Raw genomic sequence first — 12,414 nt, 5'->3', positions numbered from 1 at the left:
TGGCAGTTGAAGAGAAGGGCACAGAAAGGAGGGACTTACCAGGTCAGCGGAGTTCACGGGAGGGGGGTGGATTATAGGGAGAGATAAGTGAAGAGAGATAGTGAGGGGCAGCTGAGTGAGTGCATTTGTAGGTAAGAGGAGTTTGAATTGTATTCAGAAACGGATGGGAAGCCAATCAAGTGACTTTAGGAGACGGGTAACGCGAGTATAGCGGCTCTCCCGGACTATGAGTCGTGCAGCTGAATTCTGTACGGATTGGAGGGGAGCGAGACGGCTAAGCGGCAGGCCTGAGAGTAGCAAGTTGCAGTAGTCCAGGGATCTCAAAGTCCCTCCTTGAGGGCCGCAATCCAGTCGGGTTTTCAGGATTTCCCCAATGAATATGCATTGAAAGCAGTGCATGCAAATAGATCTCATGCATATTCATTGGGGAAATCCTGAAAACCCGACTGGATTGCGGCTCTCAAGGAGGGACTTTGAGATCGCTGTAGTAGTCTAAGAGCGAGGTGATGAGGGTGTGGATAAGTGTTTTGGTAGTGTGCTCAGAGAGGAAAGGTTGGATTTTGGTAATATTTGAAGTGGCAGGTTTTAGTGATATGTTGTATCTGTGCAGTGAGGGAGACAGAGGAGTCAAAGAAGACCCTGAGATTATGAGCAGAGATGGAGAAGTAGGAAAGCGTGGAGGCAGGTTTAGGCAGGAAGAAGGGATAAGCAATATAAAATGCGTTTTATTCTTTGGGATCTTGCCGGGTACTTGTGACCCGAGTTGGCTGCTGTTGGAAACAGGATACTAGGCTTGACGGACCTGCGGTCTGTCCCAGGATGGCAGTTCTTATGTTCATGGAAGCAGCAGCATGCAATGATTTCTTGTCACATGGTGATCCTGAAGACAAATCTGCAGCTTGCTTTAGGAGTATTCCATAGTAGTGCTGCCCAATTCACCGATTCATTTCGGGTGAATCAATTCAAAACAAAAAATCGGCCTCCCGATTCACTCTGACCCTTCCTCCTCACCCCTAAAGCAGGATCGGCAGCGCTGCCTCTTGCTGGCCGGCGCTGCTGCTCCTGCTTTAGAGAGCGAGGGGGGAGGGACAGTCAGGAAGTGCTGCAGTGTCCGGTTTCCCCCCTGGCCTCCCGCGGCTCCCTTTACCTGATTGCAGCAGAGAGCAGCCTGCAGAAAGGATCACGGGTCATAGGCCTCAGGAGCTGTCGTCCTTCTGCCGCGGTCCCGCCCCTCCTCTGACATCACAGGCAGGATCGCGGCAGAGGGATGACAGCTCCGGAGGCCTATGGCAACCTGCAAGGATCGCTAAAGTACCTGCGATCCTTTCTGCAGGCTGCTTGCTCTCTGCTGCAATCAAGGGAGGCACAGGAGGCCAGAGGGGAACAGGTCTTCCGGGGGCGGGGGGGGGGAACAGGTCTTCAAGGGGGTACAGGCCTTCAGGGGTGGGGTGTAGGCCTTCAGGGGGGAGGTACAGTTCTTCAGGGGGCACAGACCTTCAGGGTGGGGTGCAGGGCTTCAGGGGGGGATAGACAGACAGAAAGAGAGAGAGAGAAAAAGGATTTTATATACCGCCTATCAAGGTTATCTAAGCGGATTTACAATCAGGTACTCGAGCATTTTCCCTGTCTGTTCCGGTGGGCTCACAATCTATCTAACGTACCTGGGGCTATGGAAGATTAAGTGACATGCCCAGGGTCACAAAGAGTAGTGTGAGATTTGAACCCACAACCCCAGGGTGCTGAGGCTGTAGCTTCAACCACCGCGCCACACACTCCTCTGAGTGTTCAGGGTGGGGTGTAGACCTTCAGGGGGGATAGACAGGCCTTCAGGGGTGTGATGCCCTTCAGGGGGGGACAGACCTTCAGAGGAGGGGGCCCTGTTGTAAAAGTACACGGAGGGAGGGAAGAGGGGGGTTCAAAGAGACGTGCATATGCCGGACTTTGGGGGGGGGGGGGGTAAAGAAATAATGGCTCTAAAAACAGAGGAGTGGGATTTAGGGATGGAAGGAACAAAAAGGGAGAGAAGTTGGACACAAGGGATGGTGTGGAAGGGGGGTGGATAGAGATACAGGATAGGAGGGTAGTTTGGAACCGAAAGGGAGAGATGGTGGACCCTGGGGTGGTGGGGAAGATGGGAGAGATGCTGGATGAAAGGGTAGTTGAGAAAAGGTGGATCTGTGGATGGAGACGAAAAAAAATAAAGATGCCAGACCTCCGGGGGAGGGGAAACGGAAGGGGAGGACAGAGATGGCAGATGGATGGTTAGCACTGAGAAAGAAGAAAGAAGGAGACCCTGGCAACCTGAGCCTGGGACCAACAAGATTTGAATATTGACCAAACAACAAAAGGTAGAAAAAAAAATCATTTTCTGTTTTGTGATTACAATATGTCAGATTACGTGTATCCTGTCAGAGCTGGTTTTATATCGCAAACGTGAGCTAGGATTTAACAGAGAGGAAAAGTCTTTTTTGTTTGTTTTTTTTGTTTACACCACTGTGCCAGTGTGGTTAGAAGAAGGCAAAGGGGGTGAAGAGGCTATAAAATAAACCCACCAGGATGTTTTATAAAAACACCCAATTGGGCAGGAAAATCGAATCGAATCAAATCGAAAAATCAATTCAATAAGCTGAATCGAATCAAAATTTTTTTCCTGAATCGGGCAGCACTAGTCCATAGTGCCAGACACTGTCATAATCTGCAGCACCTCACTTCTCCTTGTTCCGAGAGGCTGCTTTCATGCAATCTGTTGCAGCCAGGTCCTGAGCAATGGAGCTTCTCAGCATTGTGATTTAAAGGGGAGGAAATTTATAGGACAAATGGATGGTTTTATGGTCCTAAAGGTTTGATTCTAACACTCTCATCTGAAGACACATAGGGCCTAGACAGGTCCTATAAGAACAGCCTTACAGGGTCAGACCAGTGGTTCATCTAGCCCAGTAGCCCGTTCTCATGGTGGCCAATCCAGGTCACTAAGACCTGACCAAAACCCAAATAGTAGCAACATTCTACGCTACCAATCCAGGGCATGCAGTGGCTTCTCCCCCCCATGTCTTTCTCAATAACAGACTTTGAACTTTTCCTCTAGCAACTTGTCCAAACCTTTTTTTTAAACCAGCTACGTTAACTGCTCTTACCACATCCTCTGGCAACACATTTCAGATCTTAACCATTCTCTGAGTGAAAAAAATATTTCCTTCTATTGGTTGTAAAAGTATTTTTCCTGCAACTTTATCGAGTGTTCCCTAGTCTATAATTTTTGATGGAGAAAAAAAACAAAAAAAAAAAACGCATCGATCTACTTGTATCCATTCTACACCACTCAGGATTTTATAGACTTCAATCATATCATATCGGGTCCTGATCATACTTTGGAAATTTCCGGAGCAAGGGAGGTGTAGAAAAATGTCTCGTGAAACATAGTTAATACAGTCCTTACCTAGAGAGATCAGAGTCTCATAATTCTCCTTCATCACCTCCTTGTACAGCTCTTTCTGCCCTTCATCTAAATACCTCCACTCTTCATGGCAAAAAGAGACAGCGATGTCCTCAAAAGTCACCTGCACCAGAAACGCAAACCAGAAATTATCTCAGCACCTTCTACCGCATCCATCAGGAGACCTCCCGGTTCTGGGGCTCGGCAGGGCAACTGTATATAATGTGAACAGTGCTGTGTAACCTCGAGTAACATTTTAAAACTATGTGTAAAGTCTGCCTGCAAAGATCGGAACCTGCTTTCGTGGTGAAAATTTACAAGGCAATTCTGTAACTGCACGCAATGGCACAATGAGGGTGAGAGACGCCCCTTCCTCCCGTAAGAAACAGGTTCCCCTTCCCTACCCCCGTACCTCTTTTAACGTTCCTGGCGTGAGCGGGAACCCCCAACCTGCTACTCGTGCTAGCATCGGCTCTTCTTTTGACGTCACCTCCTAGGCGCGGGATCCAGGATGGGAAGTCAGAGGAAGAGTCGACGCTGGCGAGAGCAATAGGTGGGGGGGGCTTGCTGCTTGCGCCGGGAATGTTAAAGAGGTACGTGGGGGGGGGGCGGCGGAGGGTTGACGGGGGGCGGCGCCCCTAGCAAAATGGTGCCTGTGCCTATGTAAGCACCCTTATAATTGGGACCTGTCCGCTGTAATAATACCCTTAGCGTGCATGCGCACTTCAAACTCTGTGGTGACGTGCATCCGTGGTGCCGTGCTCCCGCATGCGCAGTAGGACCCTGTGGCGGTTTCTTTATCAGCCTCCGTCCTCATGCGCATATGCTTCCCACATCCCAGCCAGCCTGCGCCTCAACGAACGGCAAATGTGCAGGCCTCAGCCCAAGCCCCCGACCAGCAACGGAAGCAGCCGCGGTGCATTTGCTAGGCCGGCCCACTTCGATAACTCGAGGCGGGCTGGTCTAGCAAAAGTCCCGAGACTACCCGGGCTGGCGGATGCTGGACAGGGGGAGCAGGGAAGGGAGAAGGGGTACTGCTGGACAGGGGGGAGGTAAAAGGAAGGGAGAAAGGCTACTGCTGGACAGGGGGAGCAGGGAAGGGGTTCTGCTGGACAGGAGGAGGTAAAAGGAAGGGAGAAGGGCTACTGCTGGACAGGGGGAGCAGGGAAGGGGTTCTGCTGGACAGGGGGAGGTAAAAGGAAGGGAGAAGGGCTACTGCTGGACAGGGGGAGCAGGGAAGGGAGAAGGGGTACTGCTGGACAGGGGGGAGGTAAAAGGAAGGGAGAAAGGCTATTGCTGGACAGGGGGAGCAGGGAAGGAGTTCTGCTGGACAGGGGGAGGTAAAAGGAAGGGAGAAGAGCTACTGCTGGACAGGGGGAGCAGGGAAGGGGTGCTGCTAGACATGGAGGAGGTAAAAGGAAGAGAGAAGGGCTGCTAGTACCCGTTAATGTAACGGGCTAAAAAACTAGTCAGGCTCATAATAAAAAAAACATAGACATCCAAAAAGCATCCTAAATCGGCACTCGGACGTCCTAATCACCAGGACGTCCAAGTGCCGCTATTTGAAACCATCTTTCTATGTATCTAGTGAGATGTCCCAGCCTCAGTGCGTCCAGAGCACGATATGGGCATAGGGAGGCGGGCTATGCGTGTTCCCAAGGGTGGCTTAGACACGGACATCTTGCAGCGATAAACAAACATTCTGCAAGATATCCTGAACGGAACTTAGACCTTTCTAAAACAGGTCTCGTTCCTAACGCTTAAGTGCCACAAAGGTGCCCAAACTGACCAGAAGACCACTACAAGCATTATGTTAAAACATCCCCCGCACTCACCAACCCCCTTCCACCACACAAAAATGAAAACAAAAAGGTACATACCTAGCCCTAAAACAGCAACATCTGGTATGGGGAAGCTTTACAGAGCTGCACACAGGTGTCTTTAAATAGCCTGAGGGGTGAGTTAGTGAACCATAGAGAGGAGGACCCAGGCCCATAAGCCACTCTAACCACTACATTTATGATAAAACATGTGAGCCCAGCCAAAACCTACTCTATTGGTACACAGGAGGATATAGTAGGTTTTTGGGGGCTCACCCTAAATTATAAGGGGGTTATGGTGACATATACTGCTGGCACCCTTTATGTGAAGTTCACAGCGTTGCCCTCTAAGGCTTCCCATCACTCTGTCGGGATGTCTAAGTGGCCAGTCCATTTCTTTGCTGGCCCCACCCATATACAAATGGTCAGGATTAGGACATTTTCAACCTGGACGTTTTTCTGATCAAGTAGACGATTTTCAAAAAAAAATACAATAAATTTGGACGTCCAGCAGTTTGCCATTCGAAAACGGCCATTTTTGTTCCTCTGCACAGCTGATTCCTCCTCCTCTCCCCCTCCCCTCCCCAGAACATAACAGGTATGATTTACTGTACCCGCCAATCCCCCAGCTGCTCTTTCCTACCTTATTACAGACTCAAAACCGTATTCACAGTTTTTCGAAATTCGCAGATGTTCCTGGAGCGGAACCCCTGCGAGTTTCGGGAGAGTATTGTATATGTTTCCTTCAAATGCAGGGCTTTTCCTGGAAAGACAGGATTTGGGGGGTATTTTTGCATATATGGGGGTTATTTTGGCTGGTTCAAAGATGGACATGACTTTTTGAAAAATTCTCTTTCTGTTTTGGGATACAGTAGACCCCCACAAATTTGCGGTTTTGAATTCGCAGACTCAAGTCATTTGCAGTTTTTTTCCCCGTGCGTGTTTTTAGACTGCAATGACTCCAGAGAAAGTCCCAAAAAGCACAAGACAGCAGGAGGCAGCGCAGATCGGCAGCCAGTTGCAGACGGGCAGAAGTCCTCAGCACCTCTGGCAAGATCCAAGTTAAAAAAAAAAAAAAGCAGCAAAGTGGTGAACTGCCGCCCCTGCAGCCCTCTCCCGCCTCCAATCCCCACATCCAATATTCACGGTTTTTCAAAGTTCACGGGTGCTCCTGGAATGTAACCCCCGCAAACTTTTTTGGGGGAAGTACTGTATATATTTTTTCTCTGGACACACATTTGAAGGTTAACATATATATGCCGGCAGCAATATCTATTGAAAAACGGCGAGTCCAACCCCTTGTGGTGAAGATTCCAGCAAGATGTAAATAAATGATACTTCATATCAATATTTGTCTATTTAGTTTTATTGGTGGTAGGGAGGTGATGCTATGATGTTATTTATAACACTGTGAGTCACACGGCTGCCGGTGCGCAAGGGGTTAATTTGACTGGGCACTATTATTCACATTTTTATTAGCATATAAGTTCTATAGTGGAACGGATCTTATTATGGATATTCGGTATTAACAGATCCGATTAAATTCTGCCTCCTGTTACTATTTTTACTTGATTCAAAGTTAGGCGCCCGGAAAAATCTATGCTAAATGCCGTTCCATACAAGGGAACTCCGTGCTGAGCATCCATTATAGCAGTGGTTCCGAACCCTGTCCTGGAGGACCACCAACCAGCCAGGTTTTCAGGAGAGCCCTAATGAATATGCATGGGGCAGATTTGCATGCCTATCCTCTATCTACCATGTCCCACCAACAAGATTAAACAACTACAGACCGTTCAGAACACAGCTCTCAGACTTATCTATTCACTTGGAAAATTTGACCACATCACCAATGCCTATCTAGATTCACATCTGCACAAGCCTCAAACACTTTAAAATCCTAAGTAGCAAAAAAGAAAAGGAATTGACCCCGAAATATCCACAAAGAAGAAAATCCAGAGAAAACCAAAACAAACTCTGTGGAGTGACGATGTTCCTAAATGGACTTTATTTGAAAGTGTCAAAGTTCCAAAGGTCCACTGAAATCATCCACATAAAATAATTCCATCCACATAAAAGTAAATCATCCACATAAGAGCCTTAAAGGACCTAGTCCGCTAGGGATACACGGTCTGTGTTTTGACAAAAAGTCTTCTTCAGGGGTCCCTATAAAGGTGAGTACGTGGGAAACAATTGTGTGGTGAGCCGGAAGTGAGACACTGCTTGCATTTGCAATGGAAAGAGCACTGCTTGCATTTGCAAGCAGTGTCTCACTTCCGGCTCACCACACAATTGTTTCCCACGTACTCACCTTTATAGGACCCCTGAAGAAGACTTTTTGTCGAAACGCGGACTGTGTTGAGTCCTGTATCCCTAGCGGATTAGATCCTTTAAGGCTCTTATGTGGATGATTTATTTTTATGTGGATGGAATTATTTTATGTGGATGATTTCAATGTACTTTTGGAACTTTGACACTTTCAAATAAAGTCCATTTAGGAACATCGTCACTCCTTCCTTAAGCACCTTACGTACTCAATGCACTTTATATTTATTGAAAATTGATATTATAAATATTTAAATACATTTCCACAGCACAAGTCACTTTACCAAGACCAATGATGAATTTACCACCCCACTAAGGGCATGAAAAATCATTTAAGTAGTGTCTTGGGTATTTGAGGTCTGGTAATTCAATATAACTTGATACATATTTATTCTCCACCTCTACGCCAAACATTTTGGAATGCTCCTCCCATGGCCATACCCCCCGTTTGGGTTGTGTGCAGTGACATATTAAGGGGGCGGTGGACCGCCCCGGATGCTGTCACATCTCCTCCTCTCCGTCCCCCCCCCCCACGTTCCTTCCTGCCATGTGTACGCCTTCACTCTCCCACTCCACCTCTAGCTCTTCACGGCACGAGCAACAGCTCCAACCTGCTGCTCGCGCCAGACTTGGCGCTCTCCTCCGACATTACTTCTGGGTCTCGTGACTAGGGGGAAGGGGTGGGCAGAGAAGAGGATGAGGGAGGGCGCCACCGTCCCAGGCACCTCCCACTCTCGCTACGCCAATGGTTGTACGCAGGACGTGATACAACTGTATGTAGACAGATACATGAGTAAATCCAAATTAATGCCAATGAACTCCGATGAAACTCAGTAATTGGTTGTTAGCACTCAATTGGTTAATTAGCTTGTGTGCAGTGACAGCGAGGGTTCTGAACCTTTTAGAAAAGCTAAGGCTGCCCCAGGAGACAGCCTGGGCAGAGCTGGGTTTAAACCCCAGAGGAAACACAGGTGTATTCCTTTAAGAACACAGCTGACCTGGAGCTCGGGCATTCTCTCCCCCACCCAGCAGGTCGTCAGGAACTCCATGGCTTTAGCTTGGTTACACAGCTTCTAGGTGTGATAAGTGTAAAACTTGGACTGGAGAGTAGGAGAATCAGGGGTTGCGATAGTACCCTCCCACAACAAGAGCAGCTAACTCCTTCTGAAGTCCAGCCCAGGACCTCCGAGTCACTCTTGAATATCCCACTAGACTTATTAATCAGGCCCTTACAGTAGAGGATAAAGTCATGGAAGTAGAGCCATTGGTAACTGAAAAGTCTGCTGCAACTAAAGAAGAATGTATTGAAGAGCTGGGTTGAGCCAAACTCACAAATCTGCTACAAGCTTGTTACTTCAGGAGTAAGCCTTTTCCTTTGCGTTGAGAAGGGAGTTTTCTGGCTGCTTCCAGTTTATGAAATCTGGGGAAAGAGTTCCTGAATTTGCCTGGAGAAATAGGAATTCCACCCAAGGGAGGGAGGAGTTTGGGAAGTAAGTCTATTGCTCAGAGGCTAGAGAGGAATTAAGCCAACCTGGATAAATAAACTGTCTGTATGGTTGTTTTTATGGGAGGGGGGGGGTTGCAGCACAGGGCAGTGCTGGAGTTTGGGGGCTGAGACAAGAATATCTAGCTCTGAAGAAACTTTGAGTATGTGAATTTGTACAGTGATAATTAGTCTGTTTGGAGCCTGCAAGGGACAGGGAAGATTAAAACCCAACATTTATACAGTAAGTTGGATTTAAAGGGGAGCAGACTGAGGAAGTTTGACTTACTTTTACTGCTTTCACCAGGCTCCAATCTAGGGTTCAGGCCAGGAATCCAAGATAGTCAAGGAGATTTAGTGGAGAGAGACCACAAAATAACTTACCTGGCTTTGAGATTTAGCCTTATGGACATTGTTGAAAAATATAAATGTTGGAGACATTTAACTCTTGATAAAAGCTTGGAAATTGTCACTGCTCTTTTTCCCCTGGAGTTTTTTCAGTACAAAGAGCAAGTTGAATCACGCTGGGCAGTGTGACAGCGCACATATGGGTTCTACACCCAAATTTGGGAATCCAATTTTGGCAACCTATATAGAAGTGGGGAGGGGGGGTGATAGGTAGCTCTTAAGTCATGCTCACATATGCCTACCATTGACCTGGCTAAGTGAGTACACCTAACCCTGTGCGCATGTTTGGGTTACCCTAGTGCACAAATGACATTATAAAACTAGCATTTTTTACGTGGTGCCCAGTCACAGAATTGCTCCTTTTTAAGAAATTCAAAAGTAAGCACTTAGGCACACTTTCCTCCCCAGTCCTGCCCCCAAGAAGGACTCCTTAATATACCTATACAAGTCTAATAATTAGTACATATTTGGAAGGTGATTTTCAAAGACCCCACTTCTGTGCAAAAAAATACCTTGGAAAATCCCCCAGAGCAGGGTTATATTTCAGGAATGCTCTCAGTGCTGGGTCTTAGCAGAGCAGGATGGTCAGAGCAACTAGAAATCAATTAAACGTAGAAACTGGGGGGAGGGGGCACAAAAACCTTCCCTGTGTTAGGTCCTTGATCTCTTCCTTCATCCCCCCCCCCCTCAGGAAGGTCCCCAAGAGTTTGATGTCACCCCCCTTCCCCACCTCAGGAAAGTCCCCAAGTGTTTGATGCCACCCCCTCCCCCTCAGGAAGGTCCCCAAGTGTTTGATGCCACCCCCTCCCCCCCTCAGGAAGGTCCCCAAGTGTTTGATGCCACCCCCTCCCCCTCAGGAAGGTCCCCAAGTGTTTGATGCCACCCCCTCCCCCCCCTCAGGAAGGTCCCAAAGTGTTTGATGCCACCCCCTTCCCCTCAGGAAGGTCCCCAAGTGTTTGATGCCACCCCCTCCCCCTCGGGAAGGTCCCCAAGTGTTTGATGCCACCCCCTCCCCCTCAGGAAGGTCCCCAAGTGTTTGATGCCACCCCCTCCCCCCCTCAGGAAGGTCCCTAAGTGTTTGATGCCACCCCCTCCCCCTCAGGAAGGTCCCAAAGTGTTTGATGCCACCCCCTCCCCCTCCCCCCAGGAAGGTCCCAAAGTGTTTGATGCCACCCCCTCCCCCTCCCCCCAGGAAGGTCCCAAATTGTTTGATGCCACCCCCTTCCCCTCCCCCCCCTCAGGAAGGTCCCCAAGTGTTTGATACCACCCCCTCCCCCCTCAGGAAGGTCCCCCAAGTGTTTGATGCCACCCCCCCCCCCCCTCAGGAAGGTCCCCAAGTGTTTGATGCCACCCCCTCCCCCCTCAGGAAAGTCCCCAAGTGTTTGATGCCACCCCTTCCCCCTCAGGAAGGTCGCCAAGTGTTTGATGCCACCCCCTCCCCCCTCAGGAAGGTCCCCAAGTGTTGAATGCCACCCCCTCCCCCCCTCAGGAAGGTCCCCAAGTGTTTGATGCCCCCCCCCCCCCCCTCAGGAAGGTCCCCAAGTGTTTGATGCCACCCCCTCTCCCCCCCTCAGGAAGGTCCCCAAGTGTTTGATGCCATCCCCTCTCCCCCCCTCAGGAAGGTCCCCAAGTGTTTGATGCCACCCCCTCCCCCTCAGGAAGGTCCCAAAGTGTTTGATGCCACCCCCTCCCCCCCCAGGAAGGTCCCAAATTGTTTGATGCCACCCCCTTCCCCTCCCCCCCTCAGGAAGGTCCCCAAGTGTTTGATGCCACCCCCTCCCCCCCTCAGGAAGGTCCCCAAGTGTTTGATGCCACCTCCTCCCCCCTCAGGAAGGTCCCCAAGTGTTTGATGCCAACCCCTCCCCCCTCAGGAAAGTCCCCAAGTGTTTGATGCCACCCCTTCCCCCTCAGGAAGGTCACCAAGTGTTTGATGCCACCCCCTCCCCCTCAGGAAGGTCTCCAAGTGTTTGATGCCACCCCCCCCCCCCTCAGGAAGGTCCCCAAGTGTTTGATGCCACCCCCTCCCCCCCCTCAGGAAGGTCCCAAAGTGTTTGATGCCACCCCCTTCCCCTCAGGAAGGTCCCCAAGTGTTTGATGCCACCCCCTCCCCCTCAGGAAGGTCCCCAAGTGTTTGATGCCACCCCCTCCCCCTCAGGAAGGTCCCCAAGTGTTAGATGCCACCCCCTCCCCCCCTCAGGAAGGTCCCTAAGTGTTTGATGCCACCCCCTCCCCCTCAGGAAGGTCCCAAAGTGTTTGATGCCACCCCCTCCCCCTCCCCCCCAGGAAGGTCCCAAATTGTTTGATGCCACCCCCTTCCCCCCCCCCCCCTCAGGAAGGTCCCCAAGTGTTTGATACCACCCCCGCCCCCCTCAGGAAGGTCCCCCAAGTGTTTGATGCCACCCCCTCCCCCCCTCAGGAAGGTCCCCAAGTGTTTGATGCCACCCCCTCCCCCCTCAGGAAAGTCCCCAAGTGTTTGATGCCACCCCTTCCCCCTCAGGAAGGTCGCCAAGTGTTTGATGCCACCCCCTCCCCCCTCAGGAAGGTCCCCAAGTGTTGAATGCCACCCCCTCCCCCCCTCAGGAAGGTCCCCAAGTGTTTGATGCCACCCCCTCCCCCCTCAGGAAGGTCCCCAAGTGTTTGATGCCACCCCCTCTCCCCCCCTCAGGAAGGTCCCCAAGTGTTTGATGCCACCCCCTCTCCCCCCCTCAGGAAGGTCCCCAAGTGTTTGATGCCACCCCCTCCCCCTCAGGAAGGTCCCAAAGTGTTTGATGCCACCCCCTCCCCCCCCAGGAAGGTCCCAAATTGTTTGATGCCACCCCCTTCCCCTCCCCCCCCTCAGGAAGGTCCCCAAGTGTTTGATGCCACCCCCTCCCCCCCTCAGGAAGGTCCCCAAGTGTTTGATGCCACCTCCTCCCCCCTCAGGAAGGTCCCCAAGTGTTTGATGCCAA

General features: G+C 50.3%; 1 protein-coding gene across 1 annotated transcript in view; it reads right to left on the bottom strand.

The window, feature by feature from the left end:
• The window catches only part of LOC117354534 (zinc finger protein 569-like), a 58,548-nt gene that overhangs the window by 38,699 nt on the left and 7,435 nt on the right, over positions 1 to 12,414 (bottom strand). Inside the window, exon 2 of the mRNA XM_033932236.1 lies at positions 3,437 to 3,557. Coding sequence (XP_033788127.1) covers positions 3,437 to 3,557 — 121 coding nt within the window. The remainder of the gene's footprint in view (positions 1 to 3,436; positions 3,558 to 12,414) is intronic.

This window comes from Geotrypetes seraphini, chromosome 2, assembly GCF_902459505.1.
Source record: "Geotrypetes seraphini chromosome 2, aGeoSer1.1, whole genome shotgun sequence".
Lineage (NCBI taxonomy): Eukaryota > Metazoa > Chordata > Amphibia > Gymnophiona > Dermophiidae > Geotrypetes > Geotrypetes seraphini.
The sequence above is the reverse complement of the archived record's forward strand: the minus strand, read 5'-3'. Positions and strand labels throughout refer to the sequence as shown.